Source organism: Cherax quadricarinatus, chromosome 77 (assembly GCF_038502225.1).
Source record: "Cherax quadricarinatus isolate ZL_2023a chromosome 77, ASM3850222v1, whole genome shotgun sequence".
Classification (NCBI taxonomy): Eukaryota; Metazoa; Arthropoda; class Malacostraca; order Decapoda; family Parastacidae; genus Cherax; species Cherax quadricarinatus.
Genome location: NC_091368.1, coordinates 8458560 through 8485123, shown reverse-complemented (window position 1 = coordinate 8485123; position 26564 = coordinate 8458560). Strand labels below are relative to the sequence as shown.

Sequence of the window (26564 nt, the reverse complement as noted above, 5' to 3'; positions counted from 1 at the left end):
TGTGCTTGGGGATCAACTGCAGCAACACATCTAAAGCCAATAATAACCCAACAAAAAGCCGCAGCAAGAATAATCACTAAATCCCATCCCTGGAAACACCCCCCCCCCACTCTTCATAGATCTAAACTTACTCCCTGTTCAGAACATCCACACTTACTACTGTGCAATCTACATCTACAGGACCTTAAATTCCAATATTAACCTTGACCTAAAACGCTTTCTTGATAGTTGTGACAGGATCCACAGGCATAACACCAGACACAAACATCTCTATGACATTCCCCGTGTCCGACTAAACCTTTACAAAAATTCAATATATTTCAAAGGACCTAAAATCTGGAACACCCTACCTGAAAACTCTAGAACTGCAGACACATTCATCACTTTCAAACCTACAGTTGAAAGTTAAGACACTTGTGCAACATCTGGTTATCTTTATTGTAGACGTTTCGTCCTCCAGTGGCTTTATCAATAAAGATTCTTGGACATAACAAGAAAACAGAAGAACTATATACAAAAGATGAGGTAATCAGTCCTTCAGCCTTGGAGGTGGTGTTTGGAGCACCGTGGTTGTAGAGATTCTACAATCTCTACAACTATGGTGCTCTAAACACCACCTCCAAGGCTGAGGGACTGATTACCTCATCTTTTGTATATAGTTCTTCTGTTTTCTAATTATGTCCAAGAATCTGTATTGATAAAGCCACTGGATGGCGAAACGTCTACAATAAAGATAACCAGATGTTGCACAAGTGTCTTAACTTTCATCTTGTCGGTATTGTATACCTGTCTTGCACAAAACTACAGTTAGAAAACATCTTATCTCCCTGATACACCCCGACAACTAACTACATGATAACCACCTGGTGGTTCACAATTACACTCACTCACCCACTGACTATAAACCCAGAAATACTAATCTTAATCTTAAAATAATAAATCCTAACTAGTCATAAGTTTGCCTATGATTCTCCAATATAGACACCTTGTATTGTGCCAAAACAAAAGCATTCACATTGCTAAACTCACAAATTATGATGTAGTCACTTAGCCTTAATACCATAATCTGTAAGGATTTAATGTTAAGAATTAATCTAAGTCTGCCCAAAATGCCTAGCCATGCTAGGTGTCCTAGTGGCTCCCTCTGTAATTAGTATTTTATAACATGTAAACCACAAAATACCCAAAACCTGTAAACCCCACATTGTAACCATTATAGAGAATAAACTTGAACAATGAACAATGTGAACGAAGCAATTCTGTCGTCAAGTGGAGTTCAGGCTGAGGGAGGGACTGTACGCAGTTACACTGAGTGAAGACCACGGATCACACTCTGACTGGGATACATGTTGGTGTTATTCAGAGGCAAATTATCATCATTATAGTGAATTATCAGTGTGTTAATCCAGTATTCAACCATCACTGCAAGAGGAGAGGGTAGTATAGTGAAGACAATGTAAGAGACAGACATAACAGTCACCTGGATCCACACAACTGCCCACCGTGACCACATCAATAAGGTAAATAATTACTGTAAATCTGATAATATTGATGAAATTTGTTTCTCCGAAGAAAGGTTTACCATCGATTTGGAAAAGATGGTAACATTACCATCCATGTTAGATACAACATAAAAAATTAATAGTGCAATAGGCCTACTGGCCCATTCTGGGCAGGTTCTTCTCAAACCAACTAATAAATATTTGCCCAACCTACTTTCAGTGTTAGCAATCTAATGGTAGCCAACCATTTACAGTGGTAGAAACCAATTTACAATGGTAGAAACCAATTTACAATGGTAGAAACCAATTTACAATGGTAGAAACCAATTTACAATGGTAGAAACCAATTTACAATGGTAGAAACCAATTTACAATGGTAGAAACCAATTTACAATGGTAGAAACCAATTTACAATGGTAGAAACCAATTTACAATGGTAGAAACCAATTTACAATATTAACGATCCATTTACAATGAATAATTCATTATCAGTGATAGAAATCCAATGGTAGTAATCCATTTATAGTGCCCCGCTTCACACGGCGAGTGTCCGGGTTCGATTCCCGACGAGGGTAGAAACATTGGGCGTGTTTCTTTACGCCGATTGTCTATGTTCCCCATCAGTAAGATGGGTACCTGGGTGTTAGTGGACTGGTGTGGGTCGCATCCTGGGACAAAACTGACTTAATTTGCCCGAAATGCAGAGCATAACAAGTGGCTTTCTACATAGTAGTACGCCATTGATGTCAGCTATGGTCTATATACCTTGTACATGTACTTGTAGAAATATAGTATTAAAAGAAAAAAAGGCCATGTCGGACCGAAACGTCGTCGTAAGCTCCTTTCTTCTATGTGCGAGTTTTGTGTATTAGTATTTACAACGCTAGCAACCCATTTTCAATGGTAGCAGCTCTTACACAGTCCCAGGTTATGCAGACATGCCTTACAATAGCTGCATTCATCCTCGGCGTTATGTCCATAAATTCCCCTAAAAAAAAAAATCCCGTAAAAAAAATATAGAAAGAACGCAGGAGAATGTACGTGAGAAAAGGGGATCACCTAAACTGCGTAAACACATGAACGTCACAAGTCAGAAGACAGAAGTCAACCTTCAACTTCCAGACCAGACGGATTATCATCATGGGGGATTTTTTATTTATTTTAATCATAGGGAAGCGCTAAGCCCGTAGGGTTATACAGCTCGTGTGGCGGAGGGGGGGGGATGAAAGGTATTCAGGCTCAATTCAGGGAACCCGAGCACAGATGCAATTCCCTAGATCAAGAGCCCCTCACCTGTCGTCCTGTCTGGTCAGCCCCTTGAGGGGCTGAAAAAGACAGGTCGACAGTGTAAGTTTATTTAGGTACAGGTATACCTAATTACAATTATCATACTGTAAATTATTTAGGATATACGATAAGCTCCGTATAGACTACGATGATGTGCTGAGATAGTGTATAATGCTTATTACTGATTATCGTAGGGATGATGTGTAATTAGCAAGTGGCTTGACTCTGGGTTACAGCAGTTAAGGTGGAACAAGTTGTAGATAATTAGGATTGATGTTGAGCTTAACTTTGACGTCATCTCGTAGTGAGAGGTCAGCGGTCACTCCTCGTACTGTGAGGGAGGGGGTGGTGACGCTTCGTACTGTGAGGGAGGGGGTGGTGACGCTTCGTACTGTGAGGGAGGTGGGTGGTGACGCCTCGTACTGTGAGGGAGGGGGTGGTGACGCTTCGTACTGTGAGGGAGGTGGGTGGTGACGCTTCGTACTGTGAGGGAGGTGGGTGGTGACGCTTCGTACTGTGAGGGAGGTGGGTGGTGACGCCTCGTACTGTGAGGGAGGGGGTGGTGACGCCTCGTACTGTGAGGGAGGGGGTGGTGACGCCTCGTACTGTGAGGGAGGGGGTGGTGACGCCTCGTACTGTGAGGGAGGGGGTGGTGACGCCTCGTACTGTGAGGGAGGGGGTGGTGACGCCTCGTACTGTGAGGGAGGGGGTGGTGACGCCTCGTACTGTGAGGGAGGGGGTGGTGACGCCTCGTACTGTGAGGGAGGGGGTGGTGACGCCTCGTACTGTGAGGGAGGGGGTGGTGACGCCTCGTACTGTGAGGGAGGGGGTGGTGACGCCTCGTACTGTGAGGGAGGGGGTGGTGACGCCTCGTACTGTGAGGGAGGGGGGTGGTGACGCCTCGTACTGTGAGGGAGGGGGAGGTGACGCCTCGTACTGTGTGGGAGGGGGTGTTGACGCCTCGTACTGTGAGGGAGGGGGTGGTGACGCCTCGTACTGTGAGGGAGGGGGTGGTGACGCCTCGTACTGTGAGGGAGGGGGTGGTGACGCCTCGTACTGTGAGGGAGGGGGTGGTGACGCCTCGTACTGTGAGGGAGGGGGTGGTGACGCCTCGTACTGTGTGGGTGGGGGTGGTGACGCCTCGTACTGTGAGGGTGGGGGTGGTGACGCCTCGTACTGTGAGGGAGGGGGTGGTGACGCCTCGTACTGTGAGGGAGGGGGTGGTGACGCCTCGTACTGTGAGGGAGGGGGTGGTGACGCCTCGTACTGTGAGGGAGGGGGTGGTGACGAGACTGACAAATTTAAGAATAGCCTTAAGGAACATGAACCAGGAGGCCTTCACCTTGTAAACGGTGTACGTCATGCCCGTCTTATAATACGCAGAGCCAGCATGGAACCCACATCATGGCTCGGCTGGTAACGCACTCGACTCTCACATAAGAGGTGCCCGGGAATCACTCACAGGCACAGGTGAAATGTAGGACATGTTTCCTTAAACCTGCTGTCCCTGTTCATCTAGCTGTAAGTAGGTACCTGGGGTGTTAGGTTAAGGACCCCCAGTGGAAATCCCAGTTCTCTGGGCTGCTAACCTTCAAGGTTAAAAATCCGGCCAAAATCCTCAACAAGCTTGGAAAAATGGATCGACTTTTACTGAAACTAGTCCCAGAAGCGAATGGAAGACGCTACGAGGAGAGGCTAGAGGAGCTAGCCTAGCGACATTAGAGGGCAGAAGGACCAGGAGTGACATGATTACGACGTACAAAATACTGACAAGGTTGACAAGGAGTGTCTGAGAGGAGGATCACAGATGCACAACGTCACACCTGGAAGTTGAAAAAAAAAAATTTTTTATTATCACACTGGCCGATTCCCACCAAGGCAGGGTGGCCCGAAAAAGAAAAACTTTCACCATCATTCACTCCATCACTGTCTTGCCAGAAGGGTGCTTTACACTACAGTTTTTAAACTGCAACATTAACACCCCTCCTTCAGAGTGCAGGCACTGTACTTCCCATCTCCAGAACTCAAGTCCGGCCTGCCGGTTTCCCTGAACCCCTTCATAAATGTTACTTTGCTCACACTCCAACAGCACGTCAAGTATTAAAAACCATTTGTCTCCATTCACTCCTATCAAACACGCTCACGCATGCCTGCTGGAAGTCCAAGCCCCTCGCACACAAAACCTCCTTTACCCCCTCCCTCCAACCTTTCCTAGGCCGACCCCTACCCCGCCTTCCTTCCACTACAGACTGATACACTCTTGAAGTTATTCTGTTTCGCTCCATTCTCTCCACATGTCCGAACCACCTCAACAACCCTTCCTCAGCCCTCTGGACAACAGTTTTGGTAATCCCGCACCTCCTCCTAACTTCCAAACTACGAATTCTCTGCATTATATTCACACCACACATTGCTCTCAGACATGACATCTCCACTGCCTCCAGCCTTCTCCTCGCTGCAACATTCATCACCCATGCTTCACACCCATATAAGAGCGTTGGTAAAACTATACTCTCATACATTCCCCTCTTTGCCTCCAAGGACAAAGTTCTTTGTCTCCACAGACTCCTAAGTGCACCACTCGCCCTTTTCCCCTCATCAGTTCTATGATTCACCTCATCTTTCATAGACCCATCCGCTGACACGTCCACTCCCAAATATCTGAATACATTCACCTCCTCCATACTCTCTCCCTCCAATCTGATATCCAATCTTTCATCACCTAATCTTTTTGTTATCCTCATAACCTTACTCTTTCCTGTATTCACTTTCAATTTTCTTTTGCACACCCTACCAAATTCATCCACCAATCTCTGCAACTTCTCTTCAGAATCTCCCAAGAGCACAGTGTCATCAGCAAAGAGCAACTGTGATAACTCCCACTTTGTGTGATTCTTTATCTTTGAACTCCACGCCTTTTGCCAAGACCTTCGCATTTACTTCTCTTACAACCCCATCTATATATATATTAAACAACCACGGTGACATCACACATCCTTGTCTAAGGCCTACTTTTACTGGGAAATAATTTCCCTCTTTCCTACATACTCTAACTTGAGCCTCACTATCCTCGTAAAAACTCTTCACTGCTTTCAGTAACCTACCTCCTACACCATACACCTGCAACATCTGCCACAATGCCCCCCTATCCACCCTGTCATACGCCTTTTCCAAATCCATAAATGCCACAAAGACCTCTTTAGCCTTGTCTAAATACTGTTCACTTATGTTTCACTGTAAACACCTGGTCTACACACCCCCTACCTTTCCTAAAGCCTCCTTGTTCATCTGCTATCCTATTCTCAGTCTTACTCTTAATTCTTTCAATAATAACTCTACCATACACTTTGCCAGGTATACTCAACAGACTTATCCCCCTATAATTTTTGCACTCTCTTTTATCCCCTTTGCCTTTATACAAAGGAACTATGCATGCTCTCTGCCAATAGTTATAACTATATTAAGAAATTAATCTTTAGCTTATTAGTTAGCAATGGAAACGACCTAGACAGTGGCAGGATCCATGCATAGTTTTAAAAATAGGTAAGATAGGGCTCGCCCAGCCAGGAGTGAACCTAGTAGGAGCCAGGAGCCGGGGCTCAACCCCTGTAACCACAATTCGGTGAACATCACATGTACATATATACGCACACTAAATCATACATATGCATACTGGATATTCTGAAGGTTTGTAGACACTGCAGAGGCGAGTCGATAAGTTACAATATATTAGGCAGGCACAGGAACTCTTACAAAAACTTGCTATCACAGTAATGACATCAACGCTGAGAGTTATGGAACATTTATTGCATGATAAACATAGCGACACAATCGCCCGGCAGCTAGTGGAAACAGCCTCTACCCACCCACTTGCCTACCCACCCACTTGCCTACCCACCCACCTGCCTACCCATCCACCTGCCTACCCACCCACCTGCCTACCCACCCACTTGCCTACCCACCCACTTGCCTACCCACCCACTTGCCTACCCACCCACCTGCCTACCCACCCCCCTGCCGACCCACCCACATGCCTACCCACCCACCCACTTGCCTACCCACCCACCCACTTGCCTACCCACCCACTTGCCTACCCACCCACTTGCCTACCCATCCACCTGCCTACCCACCCACCTGCCTACCCATCCACCTGCCTACCCACCCACATTCCTACCCACCCACTTGCCTACCCACCCACCTGCCTACCCATCCACCTGCCTACCCATCCACCTGCCTACCCATCCACCTGCCTACCCACCCACTTGCCTACCCACCCACTTGCCTACCCACCCACTTGCCTACCCACCCACTTGCCTACCCACCCACTTGCCTACCCACCCACTTGCCTACCCACCCACTTGCCTACCCACCCACTTGCCTACCCACCCACTTGCCTACCCACCCACCTGCCTACCCACCCACCTGCCTACCCACCCACTTGCCTACCCACCCACTTGCCTACCCACCCACTTGCCTACCCACCCACTTGCCTACCCACCCACTTGCCTACCCACCCACTTGCCTACCCACCCACTTGCCTACCCACCCACTTGCCTACCCATCCACTTGCCTACCCATCCACCTGCCTACCCGCCCCCATGCCTACCCATCCACCTACCTACCCGCCCCCATGCCTACCCACCCACTTGCCTACCCACCCACTTGCCTACCCACCCACATGCCTACCCATCCACCTACCTACCCATCCACCTACCTACCCATCCACCCACCTACCCATCCACTCACATGCCTACCCATCGACCTACCTACCCACATGCCTACCCATCCACATAACCTATCCACCTACCTATCAACCCACATACCTACCCATATACCTACCCATCCACTTACCCACCTACCTACCTGCCTACCCATCAACCCACCTCCCCCCCCCCCCGGTCAAGCACGTCAAGAAATTAGAGAAAATGCAAAGTTAGCAACAAGACTAGTCCTGGAGTTCAGGGTTATGTCCTATGAGAAGAGCTTAAGGAATATCAACTTTAAAACACTGGAAGACAGGAGGGGTAGGGTTGACATGATAATGACGTATAAAATACTGAGAGACATTGACAAGGTGGATAGGGCTAGAATGATTCAGAAATGGGACACGGCAACTAGGGGACACAACTAGAAGTTAAAAACTAAGACTAGTCACAGGGATGTTAGAAAGTGTTTCTTCAGCCTTAGAGTTGTCAGGAAGTGGAACAATCTGAAGAGTGAAGCAGTGGAGGTAGGATCAATACATAGCTTTAAGAAGAGGTACAATAAAGCTCGTGTAGGCGGGAGAGAATGGACCTAGTAGCGAAGAGGTGGGGCCAGGAGCTGTGATTGGATTCCTACAACCGCATATAGCTGAATATGTACTCGGTTCTATAAACGTGTACATAGCTGACTATAGAGGAAGGACAGGGACTGAAGGTTCACCAGTAATAAATTGAAATCCAAGGGAATTATTGTAAATAATCAGAAAAAACTGAAGAGTGCAGAACTAGGATTCCAAGTCGGGAAGAGGAAGGGGGACCGAGGTGGCATAGTGGTGGTGAGAAATGGTATGGTGATGCGAACAAGATGTGGAAAGACACGTACAGTTCAGGACATTTATTAGAGGGAACGTTTCGCTACCAATGGCGAAACGCTTCCTGTAATAAATGTGGTGAAGTATACACAAGCGTGTTGCTGGTGCAGTCTACCAGATATACTCATGTATGTTAGTGGCTTTCTTTGTGTTTACCATTGTTACTACATGTAAACTACACATTGTATACTATGCAAAGAAATCAATTTTGTAGTAGTATTAGTGGAGGTGAGCTCGATCATTACCAGTCATGCTCTGGTGGTTAAAGACAGGAGATTTAAATAACTTACCACCCTTTATATACAAAAAAACGTCACAAGTACTACCACCAATCATTGCAACACTCTTTAACAAATCCATAGAATCCTCTACCTTCCCTACAGTTCTCAAAATAGCAAGGGCCACCCCGATCCATAAAGGAGGAGACCAAACAAACTTGAATAAATATAGGCCAATATCCAACTTACAGCCTCTCTCTAAAATCTTCGAAAAATTAATTCATAAGCGAATCTATTCCTACCTCATCTCCCACAATATACTCAACCCCTGTCAATTTGGATTCAGGCCTAATAAAAATACTAATGATGCTATTATACACATGCTAGAACACGTATACACTGCAATAGAGAAAAAAAAGAAGTCCCACTGGGGATCTTCATTGACTTACGTAAAGCTTTTGATACAGTTGACCACGACTTGCTCCATATAAAATTGTCGCACTATGGTATAAGAGGGCGCTCCCTCAACTACCTAAAATCTTACCTCTGCAACAGAAGCCAATGTGTACACAAACGGGGCAAACTCTTCCGCACAGCCAATTACAGTTGGTGTCCCACAGGGAAGTGTCCTAGGCCCTCTTCTCTTTCTCATATACATAAATGACCTACCAAATGCATCGCAACTACTCAAACCCACACTATTTGCAGATGACACTACATATGTCTTCTCTCACCCGAGCCCAGTCATTCTAGCCAATACTGTAAATACAGAATTACAGAAAATATCTACCTGGATGAGTACTAACAAACTTACTCTAAACATAGACAAAACCTACTTCATTCAGTTTGGTAACGGAGCTACAGACGTCCCTCTTAACATAATGATAAACAGATCACCTATCGCAAAACTCAGAGGGAAAATTCTTAGGAATCCACCTTGATAATAGACTCAAATTTCAAACACATATACAACAAATTTCCAAAAAAAATTCCAAAACCGTAGGCATACATGTACTATCAAAGATACGGCACTATGTTCCACAGTCAGCCCTCCTGGCCCTATGTCACTCATTTACCCCTATCTCACCTATGGAATTTGTGCATGGGGCTCGACAACAATAAACCATCTCAGACCATTAATTACCCAACAAAAGGCTGCAGTCAGAATGATAAATTCCCACTACAGGCAGCACACTCCACCAATATTCAAAACTCTAAACCTACTCACCATACAAAACATCCATACTTATTACTGCACCTACTACATACATAGAACACTTAACTCTGATATAAACCCTCCCCTCAAACGTCTCCTTACCAACCTCAACAGAACACGTGAGCATAACACAAGGCACGGATCACTCTTTGATGTTCTTCGAGTCCATCTCACGCTATGCAAAAACTCAATGCACATAAAAGGCCCTAAAATCTGGAATTCATTACCTATAAATATAAAAGAAACACTGTTTATAAATTCAAGTCTCTTCTCAAAAAATAAATTACCCACAACTAAATAAATACTGAATAACTGTATCTCATAAATTCTCATATAAATGTTTCTCATTATTGTATCTCATAATGTCTAACCTGTGACATTAAACTTTATTTTTTAATTACACTACCTAACAGAGTACTTCATTCTACTGAATGCTCAGCAACACAGTAAATGACCATATGACCTGTCTTTGTAATACTCATTTGTGCTAAATTGTTATCTGTTTACAATAATGTTTTTACCACTGAATATATCATTGCTTAGTTAATCTTAAGTTTAAGCCTGCTCATAATGCTCTGCATACATGGGGCTTTGGCATGTTGCACTTTAATAACTGTATTCCTTTGTACTTCTCTGTATCACGTTCAAATTAATAAATAAAATAAATAAATAAAAGCTCTCTTCACACGGCGAGGGTCCGGGTTCGATTCCCAGCCAGAGTAGAAACATTGGGCGTGTTTCTTTCCACCTGTTGTCTATGTTCCCCATCAGTAAAATGGGTACCTGGGTGTTAGTCGACTGGTGTGGGTTGCATAATTAACCTCGTATGCCCGAAATGCTCTGCATAACAAGGGGTTTTCTATGCAATATGTGTTGCGCATTTATTATTTCGCATTTAAACTGACGCCTGATACGATGAATAATGAGAACCTTCAAAACTAGGGACGCCAAGCCCATGATGATTCTCTTCAAATCGCTTGTGCGCTCTAGGCTGGAATACTGCTGTACACTAACGGTCCCTTCAAGGCTGGCGACATTGCAGACATGGAGAGAGTACAAAGAACTTTCATGACACACACAAGTGCAATAAGGCACCTAAACTACTGGGAACGGTTGAAGGTTCTTTATCTGTATTCCCTCGAACGTAGGCGAGAGATAAAAGATAATATACACTTGGAAGATCCTGGAGGGATTGGTACCAAACCTGCACACGAAAATCACTCCATATGAAAGCAAAAGCCTCGGCAGGAGATGCAACATTCCCCTGATGAAAAGCAGGGGTGCCACGAGTACACTGAGAAACAACACAATAAGTGTCCGGGGCCCAAGACTGTTCAATTGCCTCCCAGCATACATAAGGGGGATTACCAATAGACCCCTGGCTGTCTTCAAGAAGGCACTGGACAGGCACCTGAAGTCAGTACCTGACCAACCGGGCTGTGGTTCGTACGTCAGCTTGTGTGTGGCCAGCAGTAATGGCCTGGTTGATCAAACCCTGATCCACCATTAGGCCCGGTCTCAGACCGGGCCGCGGAGGCGTTGACCCCCAAAACCCTCTCCAGGTAAACTCCAAGAAACGCCTAAGGGGTTAAAGCCTTGTTTAAGGGCAGCTGATACTCAGGGCAGCCAAAACTCGGGGTTCCACTGTAATTATATAAATAATATCAGCACATCTGTGGATGCATATTAGACCCACCAGTTGACATGTATTAGATGCGTGACATAATTTGTTTGCTCTTGAACATTGGCAAAAATCAAACATTTCTGCTAATTTGAGCTTGATTTCAAGCTACTTTTAGTCTTTAAACCACTGAAAATCATCTCTATTTCTGTAATATCTTCCATATCTTTATACTGTGCACACTAATCATGCAGACCCATTCTCTCACATGTAGGCCTACCAGCTTTCTCCTGCAAGATTTGAAGCCACTAGAATTTTGCCATTCTCTCTCTTCTGACAGGTAAGAGGCAGTTAAATTTTCATTTATTGTACAGTACAGCGATCCTCTGGTTTGCGATGCCATCGGTATCCAATAAATCCGGTATTTGATACATTTTAACGCAAAATTTTTGCCTCGGTTCCCGTTAGAATACCCGGTATGTGATTCGTCCAAGACGTGTCCACGTGTGTGCCAGTGTTTACAAGCCAGCCAGTGTGCTCGCATCTAAGGATACATTCGGAACATTCCATATTATCAGTGTTTTTGGTGCTTGTTTCTGTAAAATAAGTCACCATGGGCCCCAAGAAAGCATCTAGTACCAACCCTTCAAGAAAAAGGGTGCTAATGACTACTGAAATGAAGAAAGAGATAATTGCAAAGTACGAAAGTGGAGTGCGTGTGTCGGAGCTGGCCAGGTTGTATACAAAACCCCAATCAACCATCTCTACTATAGTGACCAGGAAAACGGCAATCAAGGAAGCTGTTGTTGCAAAAGGTGCAACTGTGATTACAAAACAGCGACTGCAAATGTTAGAAGATGTTGAGAGACTGTTATTGGTGTGGATAAATGAAAAACAGATAGCAGGAGATAGCATCTCTCAAGCGATCATTTGTGAAAAGGCTAGGCAGTTGCATGATGATTTGGTAAAGAAATTGCCTGCAACTAGTGGTGATGCGAGTGAATTTAAGGCCAGCAAAGGTTGGTTTGAAAGATTTAAGAATCGTAGTGGCATACATAGTGTGATTAGGCATGGTGAGGCTGCCAGTGACTCTCAAGCTGGTCCTAGTGGCATTAAAAGAAGGGAAGTAACCCCAGAAAGGACTTGCTACCTCAAGTCCTATTGGAAGGGGATTCTCCCCTCCTCCCATCCCATCAACCATCACCAGATCTTCATTATTATTATTATAATCAAGGGGGAAGCGCTAAACCCGTAAGACCATTATAAGTACAGATCTTCATTAAAGGTAAGTGTCATGTATTCTATTGTTAGTAGAGTACTACAAACTGTACATGTCTTCAGTTTGTGTGCATTAAACTTAATATTTCATGTAAAATTTTTTTGTTCATACTTTTGGGTGTCTTTCACGGATTAATTTGATTTCCATTATTTCTTATGGGGAAAATTGATTCGCTTTTCGATCATTTTGGTTTACGATGAGCTCTCAGGAACGGATTAATATCGCAAACCGGGGGTCCACTGTACTTCAGTTAAATTTTCATTTAGTATTCATTTTTATAGTTTCTGTGAGCTGTATAATTTTATACATTGCTTTAAGTAGAAGTTAGTACATTATTATTAATAAATTATATTGTCATTTTTAGTCTGGAACAGATTAACCCTTTGACTGTCGCGGCCGTATATATACGTTTGCGAGGTACCGTGTTTGACGTATATATACTCATAAATTCTAGCGGCTTCAAATCAGGCAGGAGAAAGCTAGTAGGCCCACATGTGAGAGAATGGGTCTGTGTGGTCAGTGTGCACCACATAAAAAAAATCCTGGAGCACGCAGTGCATAATGAGAAAAAAAAAACTCCGACCGTTTCTTTTAATTAAAATGCCGACTTTGTGGTCTATTTTCGTATAGTATTTGTGGTTGTATTCTCGTTTTCTTGGTCTCATTTGATAGAATGGAAACTATATTATAGAAATGGAGGTGATTTTGATTAATTTTACTATAAAAAGAACCTGGAAATGGAGCACAAAGTACAGGAAATGTTTGATTTTTGCCGATGTTCAAAAGTGAACAAATGATGTCATTGTCCAATAAATGTCCAAATAGCCATTCTAATACGCAGTCATGAATGGGTTGATGTAATTTTTACAATTATTACAGTATTGCAGTAGTCTGCATAACAGTAAATCTTCTATTTTTTGTTTGAATAAAATTTCAAAATAAAAAGCAAGAGTAATATCACAGGGACCTGGAGACATGACTGATGAACAAAGAAAATGTTATTTTAGAGCCAGGAATGTCTGCATTGTTCATTCTGGACCTTATTTTGAAATTGTCGTATTTTTTAATTTTCGTGAAATTGGCCAAATTGCAAATTTCTGACCATGTTATTGGGTAGTTGAAATCGGTAAATGGGCAGTTTCTTGTACTCAATCGATAGAAAAAATAGAGTTCTGAAGAAATAGTTATGAGTTCGGTTGACTGGAATAACGGAATTAGCCGAAAATAGGGCTCAAAGTGGGCGAAATTGCCGATTTTTAAATATCGCCAAAGTTGCTAACTTCGCGAGAGCGTAATTCCGTCAGTTTTCCATCAAATTTCGTTTTTTTGGTGTCTTTACAATCGGGAAAAGATTCTCTATCATTTCATAAGAAAAAATAATTTTTTTTTTTTCGAATATTTTGCGACACCAGAAGCAACTTCAGGATTTGGCCCTTCGACAGTCAAAGGGTTAATTTTATTCACATTATTCTTTATGTGAAAAATTGGTTTGGTTGTCGACCATTTTGGCTGTCGAAATAACATCTGGAACAAATTAAGTTAGACAGCTGAGGTTCCACTGTATAAAGATTAAGGATTTTATTTCTTTGCATAGTTTACAATGTGTAATTACAATTTTGATTTGCTAAGTACAAAGAAAGCCACTATCATGCCAGGGCATTTCGGGAAAACTGAACCTAATGCTTAACAGACAACTTAGTACTAGGCATATTTATCATAGCTGGTTCGAATTGTACATGATTTTTTATGTTACAACAGAGGCAGTTAGTGATTTAACATTAATTGAATTAACAAGTAATTGATTAACAAGTTAATTATAATATTTTGGCTCGTTTTACATAATGAGATTGAGACCATTTTAGTTTTGAAATCTTGTAATATTTGGAAATTTTTAAGTTGTTGGTGGCAATAATATACAGCCTCTCCTCACTTAGTGACGTATTCGTTTACTGATGCCTCGGACTTACAACGGGCTCTCTGACCAGTATGAATGCCTAAATAATGTATATTAGAGCTGATTTCCTCTATCCTGTTTATTACAATATACAGCACATAACTGTATAACATTTAAAAATATACCAGAAATGTTAAAAATAGTGCAAAGGTGACATTAAAACAATATCAAAGATAGATAACACAAACCCACTACCATTATAGTATGCTCCTCACTTAGCGATGAATTCGTTTACCCATGTAGTCTTAGGAACGGAACTCCATCATTAAGTGAGGAGAGGCTGTACAGTGTTTGTGTGGTTAATTTTGGAAGATGAGGTGATTTCTAAGTAGAGCCTTGAATTGGTGTGCAGGCAGCAGGGGCCCTTTTGTACGTTCAGGCAATGAATTCCAGATCTTAGGGCCCTTTATATGCATAGCATTTCTGCATACGGAGAGATGGACACGAGGGATATCAGTGTGTTTTGTCTTGTTATGCAATTGCGTTAAGGTTAATGAGGTGAAATAACATTACTAACAATGGGTCACAGCTAACTAGTAGTGCCTTAAGCTCACTGAATGACTCTGGTTCCATTCTGTAGTAGATGATGCTGAGCATGATGCCTTACACTTGCTACCTGTCCACCTAGCAGTTGTCAGGTACTATACCTGGTGTTAGCAGCTGTGGGTAGCATCCTCATAGTTAAACCATACTACGGGCGGGGATAGAACCCGCGATCAGAGTCTCTCAAAACTCCAGACCATCTCGTTAGCCACTGGACCAGCTAGCCACAATAAGATTTGTCCAACTAGGTATATTTCTACACCATAGGAAGGTTAGCATAGGCACCACTGTGACCACAAATGCAAGTTTTTAACTAGTTGGACAAATCTTATTGTGGCTAGCTGGTCCAGTGGCTAATGCGACGGTCTGGAGTTTTGAGACTCTGATCGTGGGTTCTATCCCCGCCAGTGGTATGGTTTGTTTGCAATCGTATCATTACGATTTCATGAGTCATCCTCATAGTTGTTAGCATACCTATTACAGCTGGGCTTTGAAATCAGCTAAAGTTAAGTACAGTGGAACCCTGGAGTTTCTGGTGTGGATATAGTGCAATTTGGGTTTTGACCACTTTTTTGGGGTGAAATATAACCCCAGGTTACGTATCTCCGCTCGGAAATCGTCCATGCCAGACGCGTCCACTTGGGCCGCTCATACATTCGTGACAGTCCGCCATTGTTACCAGTTCACTAAAAGTGTCCCTCTAGTTTTAATGCCATAGTAATAATACTAATACAAAATAATCACTCTTGGGCACATTAAATGTCATATTTTATGTTAATATAGACATTTTCATTAATCCATCTGATATTTTCTTCAAAATTATATAAGAAATGCATTACATAGCATATAAACATGCAATGGTGGTGTGCTAGCCAGGCAGAGGGAAAACATTACATTTTCTCTGGAACAGCACCAGAGAAGACATGTATGAATCTGGCCCCCTTAATACATAATGATTTTGTTTACAATTCTTGGCATGAATTATTCATTACTTCTCCCTTTGTTTATGATAACCTCTAAAGTTGGTTGACAGAAATAATTAAACTCGGTGAACATTGTACGTCGATGGTAATATGGCTCTGGGCCACATTAAATATTGTGCAGCTAGGATGTGAAGAGTTGGAGAAATATCACCCTAACAAAGCTGTTGCAAGCCGTGTCTGCTTGGTCCGGCAACTCTCAAGCTGGTCCTAGTGCCAGTAAAAGACAAAGAAGGGAAGTAACCCCGGATAGGGCTTTGATACATGAAGTTCTTATGGAGGGGGATTCCCCTTCCAAACAATAACCTCTCCTCACTCTTCCCTCCTCGCCGTCTTCCATACGCCACAAGTCTCTTCAGTAAAAGTGATTTAAATGTTCATTTATCAATTAAAATTAGTCGTTTATATATTTCTTATTGTTTTCTGTATGTAAAACTATAGTTATTCTCTATAAATTGTATATTTTTTTCTTTTAATATTTTTGGGTGTCTGTAACAGATTAATTGGATTTACACTACTTCTTATGGGAAATATTACTTCGGTTTGTCCATTTAGGATACGACTGACCTTCTGGAACGGATTAAGGACGAAAACCGGGGTTCCACTGTACCTGTTCTTAGCATGTGAATTAAACTGTGTAAAAAAAAAAAAAAAAAAAAAAAAAAAATGATATTCATCTATAACGGGGACACTTGGTATTTTCTCAAACAAAAACACACTGAATATTTTATAGACCATGTATGGTAGATTAGGCATGGAGTATTATTATAATTGAGGGGGAAGTGCTAAACCTGTAGGATAATACAGTGCCTGTGGGGGTAATGGAAGGTATTCAGGCTTAATTCAGGGAACTGGAGCACAGATCCAATTCCTAGATCAAGAGCCCCTCACCAGCATCAAGGAACCTTCCTTGAGGGAACTATTTCTGTAATCCATTCATTTTACCCTATATTCCTGTGGCCCCTCAAGGGAGGTTCCTTGATGCTGAGGAGCTCTTCATCTAGGAAATTGGATCTGCTCAAGTTCCCTGAATGCCTTCCATCCCTCCACAAAAGGCACTATATAATCCCTGTGTGTTTAGCACTCCCCCATGATAAAATATTCTTGTGGGTATAGCACTTAGTTATAATTATATTAATTTACCCAACATTACATTTACAGAAAAGCAATGAACATGAATGGGTTATACAGTGCAAAGTGGCAATTAACTTGGGATGCAAATGAATCAAATTTATTAATCCTTTTTTATTCACATAAATGTACCCACAACAGCAAGATACTGTATACAGAGCTATCATTCCATAATATTATATACAAACTTACAACATTCACATAACCTGTTAACTGTACACAAAGATGCAGCAATATATACTGCTGAGTTTTAACACTACTCAAAAAACCATTTGCTAGGTCAAATTATTTATTCCTAGAGAGAATAATTGTTCTCTTCACAGGTAGACAATGGCAGAAGCTAACTAGTGGAAATAAACACACTGGTAGCAGAGAATATTTCAAAGGATTCTGCTACCAGTGTCTATATTTGAACTCTTCACAGACAATTACCTCTGATTTTATCACTGTGGGAAAATTGTTTAGCCACTGGTGGTATTTACAGTGATCATCCATTTGTGCATTATTAAAAAAATATTCACAACAGATAATCGTGGAATAAGCAATAAACAGGACCCACCACTATAATGGTCATTAATAAAAAGTAGACAGGTCTGCAAAATAGAAAAATATTGAGTACATCTGCATTTTTCCACGGACATCTCCAAGTGAAGTATAAGAAAACACTCCTCACTCATTGAAGTGTGCTTTTCAAAAAAAAAAAAAATCTACAAGACTTTCCCAGCATGAAACACTTCTCTTGTATTAGCTTAGCTATTACTGTACAAATATTGTGCACCTTTCTGGTAAGGTGTACTAAATGTATATGTAATTAATAAAGTCAGATTTACAAATACATGAAGCCTCAGCATTATTAAAAGATAAATACTAAGATTTTATTGCATTTAAACACAAATGCACTTCCCCATGAATATAATCTGTAAAATTATTAACAATGAGGCTTCATATAAAAGAATATAAAATATATAAAAAATTTTTTGGTTCAATAAAAGTTTGAATAAATAAAAGTAAAAAAGTCACTTCTTCCAAACAAAATGAATATAAATATGTGTGTAATGTTAACCGACTCCTTCACTGCATTAACTTAACTAAAACACGGAATGTTTCAGTATTTAACACATCCTGACTAAGTCTTGTTTCCCATCTTGGCCTTCGATGTCTGCAGTGAAAATAGAAGTGCCATTAGAATAGTCAATTAGGAGGAAAAAGTTTATTAACACAAGTTCATAATATACACATCACTGATTATATTGAATAACCAAACTTAGTTAAGTTTTGTTTGGAAGGGAGAGGGGGGTGGAAACTAGTTGAATGTCGTCTAAATGGATCATGTCCAGAACGACTATGCACAGCAAGGGGGACTTAAAAAAGTTTGTATGACCCTTGTGTGCATTTCCATTTTTGGGTTGCCCAACTTTGTCCCCCACCAATGTAATAAATTATTATTATTATAATCAAAAAGAAGCGCTAAGCCACAAGGACTATACAGCGCTGCAGGGCAGGAAGGAAGCGAGGGCATCAGGTGGCAAAAGGGAGATGGATGAGCAACAGGTTACGGATAACAGCGGGGCAGTGGATGGTGAAAGGGTAAAGGGCAGCAAGAGACTGAACTAGAAAGGGCTGAGGGGAGTGCGAAAAGTATCATCAGAGTTTGTGGAGTAAATCAGTCGTTGTCAAGAAGTCAATGAGAGAGTCAGGATTAAAGGAGGGTCCATCAGCAAGAAGGGAAGGTAAAGAGAGAGTAGGAGAACGAAGACGACGTTGGAGGTAAATTCTGCGTGCTCGTTGATAGAGAGGGCAGTCTAACAGAATGTGGCTAATCGATACTGGAACTTGACACTGCTCACAGAGAGGAACAGGGTGCCTCTCCATGAGATACCCATGAGTAAGACGAGTGTGGCCAATGCGAAGGCGGGAGAGAGTGGTCTCCCAACCTCGGCACTGATGACAAGAAGACGGCCAGTAACCTATGCTCGGTTTAATAGAATGAAGTTTGTTACCGAGCAGAGTTGACCAACGTTGTTGCCAACGGGTGCGAAGGTGGGTAGCTATTGCAGCAAAATAGTCCAGAAATGGAACACCTCGATAGGAAATTGGTAGGTCATATACTGCTGACCGCGCAGCAGTGTCTGCCTGTTCATTGCCCTGTACGGCGACATGACCAGGGACCCAACAAAAAACAATATCTTTATGTTTGGTAGAGATACGGCGTAGCCAAAGTTGGATACGGAGAACTAGGGGATGAGATGTATCAAATTTTCGAATAGCCTGTAGAGCACTAAGGGAGTCTGAGACTACTACAAATGATGACACAGGCATAGATGCGATACGAATAAGTGCTGCAAGAATGGCATACAGTTCAGCAGTAAAAATGCTAGCTGAAGATAGTAAATGCCCTCGTACGACGCTGTCCGGAAACACTGCTGCGAATCCGACGCCGTCTGAAGACTTAGAGCCATCTGTGTACACAGCGGTGGCATGAGAATGAGAGTGGAAGTGATCAAGAAAAAGAGAGCGGGAAGCCACCGTAGGCAGTTGAGCTTTCGAGCAAGGGAGTGAGAAAGAACAGACCCGAACAGCTGGAACTTCCCAGGGGGGTAGGGAAAAGTGAGATGCTACATGAACATATAAAGGTGGTAACTGAAGGGAAGACAAGAGTGAAAGTAGGCGAAGAGAAAAGGGACGGAGCAAACAGGGGCGGCGAACGAATAAAGAATGTCTACTAATATCGGTGACCATTCTATAAATGGAAGGATTGTGTAGATCGTGAGAGCGTACATAGTAACGAAGGCAATGGGCATCACGGCGATCAGACAAGGATGGAACATTTGCTTCTGTATAGAGGCTCTCAACAGGGGAAGAGCGAAAAGCACCAAGGCACAAACGTAAGCCTTGGTGATGGATAGAGTTAAGGCTAGAGAGAGTAGCAGGAGAGGCCGCGGAATAAATCTGGTCACCATAATCGAGTTTCGATAAAACGAGGGCTGAATGTAGGCGAAGCAGAGTTCGACGATCAGCTCCCCAGGAAAGATGAGCAAGCGTTTTAAGAAGGTTTAGCCGGCTGTGACAAGTTGCCTTCAGAGAGGTAATGTGAGGTTTCCAGGTTAACCGACGGTCAAAGAGAAGGCCTAGAAACCTGACTGTATCACGTTCGGGGATACGGGAGCCATAGAGATACAAAGGATGATCGGAGATAACAGAGCGTCTAGTGAAAGTAATTTGGTGAGTTTTGGTACTTGAAAATTTAAACCCATGTGTGGTGGCCCAAGTGGAAACACGGTCGACCGCATGCTGGAGAGAAACTGCAATAAGGTGACAGTCAGCGCCTGCACAAGCAATAGCGAAGTCATCAACATAGAGTGATGACCAAATATTGGGTGGAAGAACAGAGGCCAAATCATTTATAGCAAGGAGAAAAAGTGTTGTGCTTAGAACACATCCCTGAGGGACACCTTCAGCTTGGACGAAGTCCGGGGAAAGAACATTATTGACTCGAACACGGAAATGTCTGTCAGTTAAAAAGTTCTTAAGGAAGGATGGTAGATTGCCTCGGAGGCCTAAGGAATGGGCCTGGGCCAAAATATTATACCTCCAAGTTGTGTCATATGCCTTCTCAAGGTCAAAAAATATGGCAATAACTGAGTGATTATTCGCAAAGGCATTACGAACATACGTATCCAAGCGTAGTAAGGGGTCTATGGTAGAACGACCCTTACGAAAGCCATATTGACTAGCGGAGAGACTGTTGTGAGTCTCTAAATACCACATTAAACGTCGATTTACGAGGCGTTCCATCACTTTGCAAACTGCACTTGTAAGAGCGATGGGGCGATAGTGGGAGGCATCATGTCCTGTAGTACCCGGTTTGCGGAAAGGGAGAACAATGGCAGATTTCCACAGCTGGGGAAGAACTCCTTGTGCCCAAATAAGATTGAAGAGGTGTAAGAGGACTACAAGGGCTGACCGATGTAAATGTTGTAACATACGAATATGAATGTCATCAGGCCCAGCTGCCGATGATCGGCAAGCTGAGAGCGTTGCCTCCAGTTCTTGAAGTGTAAAAGGCACATTATACTGTTCTTCTCCGAGAGAAGAAAAGTCCAAGGGTACTAACTCTCTGGCAGACTTTGAGGAAAGAAACGAGGGGCATAGATGGAGCCCTCGGGAAATACGGACCAGATGTGTGCCAAGTTCAATGGCAACGTCGAGAGGGTTTGCTATATCAACACCAGTGACCCGTAGAACAGGAGCCGGGTCAGGAGAGTATTTACCACTCAATTTCCTCACTTTTTTCCAGACTGCACTCATAGAAGAAGCAGAGGTGATGGTGGAAACATAGTCTCGCCAACAAGTGCGTTTAGCTTCACGGATGACACGGCGAGCGATCGCACGCTTCTGCTTAAAATCAACAAGTCTCTCAGCGGTTCTATTGTACCGGTACCTGCCCCATGCAGCACGTTTCAAACGTACTGCACGAGCACAAGCAGGAGACCACCAAGGCACGCACTTCTGAGAATGCCTGCCTGAGGTTTGGGGTATAGAATGAGAAGCTGCGGTATAAACTGATGTCGAGAAGATGTGTAGGAGCTCATCAATGGAGGATGAAGAAGGAACCTCACTAAAAGCAGTGAGGTGTGAGTAAAGATCCCAATTTGCCCGATCAAATTGCCAGCGAGGGCTACGGGAAGGTGGTGAATAGGAAGGAGAAGTAAGAATGATCGGAAAATGATCGCTGTCATGTAAGTCTGGTAGAACAGACCAGGTGAAGTCTAGTGCAGTGGAGGAAGAGCAGACTGATAGATCGATGCAAGAGAGAGTATGAGTACGAGGATCAAAATGGGTGGGAGTACCCGTATTTAAAACATGGAGGGGGTGAGAGGCAAGAAAAGCCTCCAACTGAATGCCACGTGAGTCACAATGAGACCCCCCCCAGAGGAAATGGTGGGCATTAAAATCACCAAGTAACAGAAGTGGTGGTGGTAAGGATGAAACAAGAAAGGCAAAGTCTGGGATAGAAAATGCTCGAGAAGGAGAGAGATATAAAGAACATATTGTAAACCACTTATTCAAGTGGATACGGGCTGCAGTGTAATGCAGCGAGGTATGGACAAATAGTTGACAGTACGGAATATCATTGCGTAGAAGAAGGGCACTTTCATTAAAGGTCCCATCTGAGAAAGGATCCGAGGAATACAATAAATTATAGCCTGAGATAGGTTGGAAAACAGCCGAGTGTAATTTTGGTTCTTGTAAGCAAGCACCAACAGGGGAAAACCTGGAAAGCAACATCTGAAGCTCACCCCGATTACCCCTGAGGCCGCGGATATTCCACTGTAAATAGGCCATGATTGGCGATGAAGAAAATATCAGGAATCTGTAGGTAAAGGCACCTACGGACTAGAGGGGTTAGAAAAGTCAACGTGTGGTGGCATTGGAAGATGTTCAAGTAGCGAAGGAACGGAGCGTTGCGAAGAATGGGGTTGTGAAGATGGAGGAGAGGGAAGAGAAGGAACAGGAAGTGAATCAGTGTCCATTGAAGGTTTAGTCTCTGCAATATATTCTGAAATGGCTTCAAGTGTTTCTGAATTCAAAGATGTATGGGAAACCATATTGGAGATAGGAGGAGGAGGGTGAGTAAAGATTGGGACAGTAATGGACTGTACCAAAGTAGAGGGGGAGGGAAAAGTGTAAGGGACTGGAGATGAAGTGTGGGGGGGGACAGAAGAGGTAGAAACCTGGGAGGTGACAGAAGAGGGAGAAACTTGGGAGGGGACGGGGGTGGAAGGCATAGTACGAGGAGGAGGGTGAATCTCCACACTTGTAATAGAGCCAGAGAGAGGGGAAGAACTAGGTACAGAGACTGGAAAAGTAACGTGTGGAGGTGGAAGAAGGGAAGGAAGGGGCAAAGAAGATTTGAGCAATGTGGATTTTTTGGACTTCTGAGTAGAGGGGCGATTGGTATTAGGTGTCGTACGAGGTCTTGTCGATACTGGGGCTTGTGAGGAAGGACGCGAAGATGTGAGAACAGACTGAGTTGTAGTCGGGACGTCAGAGCCAAGGACAGCAAAAGGATTAGATGCCGTAATGGCTATGGGAGGGGTAACAACAGAGGAGGCTGCAGAAGATGGGACCCCAGAAGTGGGGGGATGTTTGGAAACACGAGAATAAGAAACACGGGGTAGTCTCCCTTGGAGGCGGAGATGAGTAACTGCCATAGCATAAGGGAGACCTTCTGCCTCTTTGAGGCAACGGATTTCACGTTCATTTAAGTAGACCTGGCAACGGCGGGAGTACGAAGGGTGAGCTTCATTACAATTAAGGCAAGATGGAGGTTGACTGCAAGATGTATTAGAATGGTTGTCGGCACCACAGACTGGGCATTCGGCCATAGATCTGCAATATTTCGCTGGGTGACCAAAACGCCAGCAATTTCTACATTGTTGCGGTGTAGGTATCACCTTTCGAACTTGTAACCGATGTCCCGCGACATATACAGAGGACGGGAGTTCTCGGCTGTCAAAAGTTAAACGAGCCACATTGCAAGGGTAACGTCTCCGCCCCCGGGCAGGAAGGACATAAGTGTCTACTTTGAGGATTGGGAGATCCTGGAGTTCCAGCTGTTCAAAAATGTCATTGCCACATGACTGGAAATTCTGTTGGACTATGGTATGGGGCAGAATGACAGTACCACTACAAGAATTGAGAGAAAGATGTTTTTCAATAGTGATAGGAGTAGTATCGATATTCGAAAGGAGAGAAAGATCATGAGCTTGGGTAGCATTCTGGACAGTGACGATGCGCGTACCGCTCTTGAGAGCGTGAAATGAAATATCTCTGCCAACATGACGCAGGAGCGCTTTGGCAATACTATGGTCGGAAAGGTAGGCAGAAGAAGAAGTTGGTCTTAAAGTAAAGAATTTAGTCCATTGTGTGGTCCGAAACTGAGCGTGGAGAGGGAGTGCTTGACGTGTCGGTCGTTTCCGAGTAGAATGGGAAGGTAACGACGGAGCATCATCAGGAGATTGACGTTGGCGTTTAGGAGTAGGACCGGAGTTGGTCCGGCATGAAATGGGTGGGCGATTCGAAAATTGCCGTACCGTAGAGGGAGAAGCCGGAAGCATAGTCAAAGGAGAGCGGAGTTCAGACAAATCGAAGGAGTCAGTCGAAGCCCCGGTACCTGAAGCGGGTGAGGAAACAGCACCAGCAAGAGGTACAGGGGCATCAGGAGTGTCCGAAGAGTGGTCTAAACACAAGGCAGGGTCAGAATGGGGTGCGGTATCAAGGAGGGGCCCGGGGGTAGTGGTTTCATGGACTAGGGCTGCCATGGTTAGGTTACTCCTTTGCTTTTTGTTTTTAAGAAAAAAAAAGAAAGAAGAAAAGAAAATAAAAACAAAAAAAAGAATAAAAAAAGGGGGGAGCGGGGAGGAATAGTTCCCAGGAGGAATGAAAGGGCCGGAAATCTCCCTCCGCGCCCAAGAGGACTCGACACCGCTAGTAGCGCAGATGCAGCATGGAACCCGTGCCATACCCTACCCTTCATGCCAGTAAACCAGCAATCCGGGATAGCAACCTCACATCTGCCGAGCTACCTCGGTGGACAAAAGAGAGGGCGGCCGGATATCCGCCACAAAGCATACCTCCTTCAGCCACCACCCCCGGAATCCGAAAGGTGGCTTCCAGAGATACACCCGTCGCCCAAAAGACACCCAAAGCTACTCCGGGATACCGGAGAGGGATCGGGACATCCCTAGGCAATCCAGATTCCACGGCAAACTACGCCACCGCCAAGAAACCTCAACGGAATGGGATCGACCCCGGTGTCCTTTCCCCTACCTAGGAACTAGCGCGCCTGTGGGAGAAATCACGAAGGCTAAAAAGAGGAAGGGCAAAAGGGAGGGGTGAGGAGGAGGAGGAGGAATGGAAAAAGGGGAGGATGGGGAGGATGGGATAGGGGAGGGGAGAATGGGGGGTAATTAGGTTCGGTCTGAGGAAGAAGACCGACAGGGCTAATTCCTCAGACCAAGAGCCTCTTCACCACGCCAAGGAGCCCCCCTTGAAGAGGCAATGTAATAAAAATAACCACAAAATGATGCAGACACATTTTCACAGCCTCCAAAACACCACTCCTACACAAGTGTGATGAATACCTTCATTTTGTACAAACTATTTGTTTCTGCATTCCAGTAATTAATCTAGGAAAGAACTACTACAACCTGGTGAGTGGGTCACTAATTTAAGTTTTTTTTTTTCATTCGATTCTGTAATAAGCACCCCTCAAGGAAGGTTCCTTAATGTTGGTGAGGGGCTCTTGATTTAGGGAATTGGATCTGTGCTCCAGTTCCCCAAATTAAGCCTGAATGCCTTCCACATCCCCCCCCCAGGCGCTGTATAATCCTCCGGGTTTAGCGCTTCCCCCTTATAATAATAATAATCTGTAATAAGCATTCAGAGCACTTGGATTCGTTTCTTAGATTTTACTGAGGTTACCTGTATTAGCTTCAGGTTTATTTGAAATAATGTACCACCTATTTCTCTAAGCCATTACCTAACCTCCATATTTTTCCAACCCACAGGTTTTGTCAAGGATCAGTAGTCAGTAAAGACCAGTGAAGCAGTCACTTACGGCAAGTGATACTGGAAGGAAGTGTTCACCCTCAAATCTGTGTTAACTGTCCAGCTGCTTGGTCTAATGATGATGTCAAGGAGACAGTCTCTACTATATTCCTGCTACTGGACTGTGCTGGCCAGGAATATACTCTGTTGCCACCCTCTATCTTTATAAACATTCCACCACTACCTTGATTACTGGACTTGTGTGGAGCCTAGTACACTCCATCAAAAAGCTAAACAGCCCTCAATATCTTGTGTGGCTGGGATTATTTATTTTTTACAGGGTTATAAGTTAATGTTTTCCTTTATTATAATAGATGTGTGCTTTAAAAAAGTTACATACTGTTGTACAGACAAATCTCTATTCTATTTTCAAAATGCTAAATAAAAAATGCTTTCTCACTAATGCATACTTAAGTTCTCTTACTTTACTGCACATTATTATTATAATCAAAAAGAAGCGCTAAGCCACAAGGACTATACAGCGCTGCAGGGCAGGAAGGAAGCGAGGGCATCAGGTGGCAAAAGGGAGATGGATGAGTAATACGTTACGGATAACAGCGGGGTAGTGGATGGTGAAAGGGTAAAGCGCAGCAAGAGACTGAACTAGAAAGGGCTGAGGGGAGTGCGAAAAGTATCATCAGAGTT

General features: G+C 43.6%; 1 protein-coding gene and 1 long non-coding RNA gene across 3 annotated transcripts in view; one reads left to right on the top strand and one right to left on the bottom strand.

Moving 5' to 3' along the window:
* The first annotated feature begins 623 nt into the window (after window positions 1–623).
* Window positions 624–26328, top strand: LOC138854992 (uncharacterized). The gene is made up of 2 exons (XR_011394164.1): window positions 624–1520; window positions 25880–26328. It is a non-coding gene; the product is annotated as an uncharacterized lncRNA (long non-coding RNA).
* Window positions 17406–26564, bottom strand: part of LOC128702036 (V-type proton ATPase 21 kDa proteolipid subunit c'') — a 34453-nt gene continuing 25294 nt past the window's right edge. For both annotated transcript variants that reach the window (XM_070101489.1, XM_070101490.1), the window contains exon 7: window positions 17406–18465. In XM_070101489.1, the coding sequence (XP_069957590.1) occupies window positions 18433–18465 (33 nt within the window). In that variant the 3' untranslated portion in view covers window positions 17406–18432. The remainder of the gene's footprint in view (window positions 18466–26564) is intronic.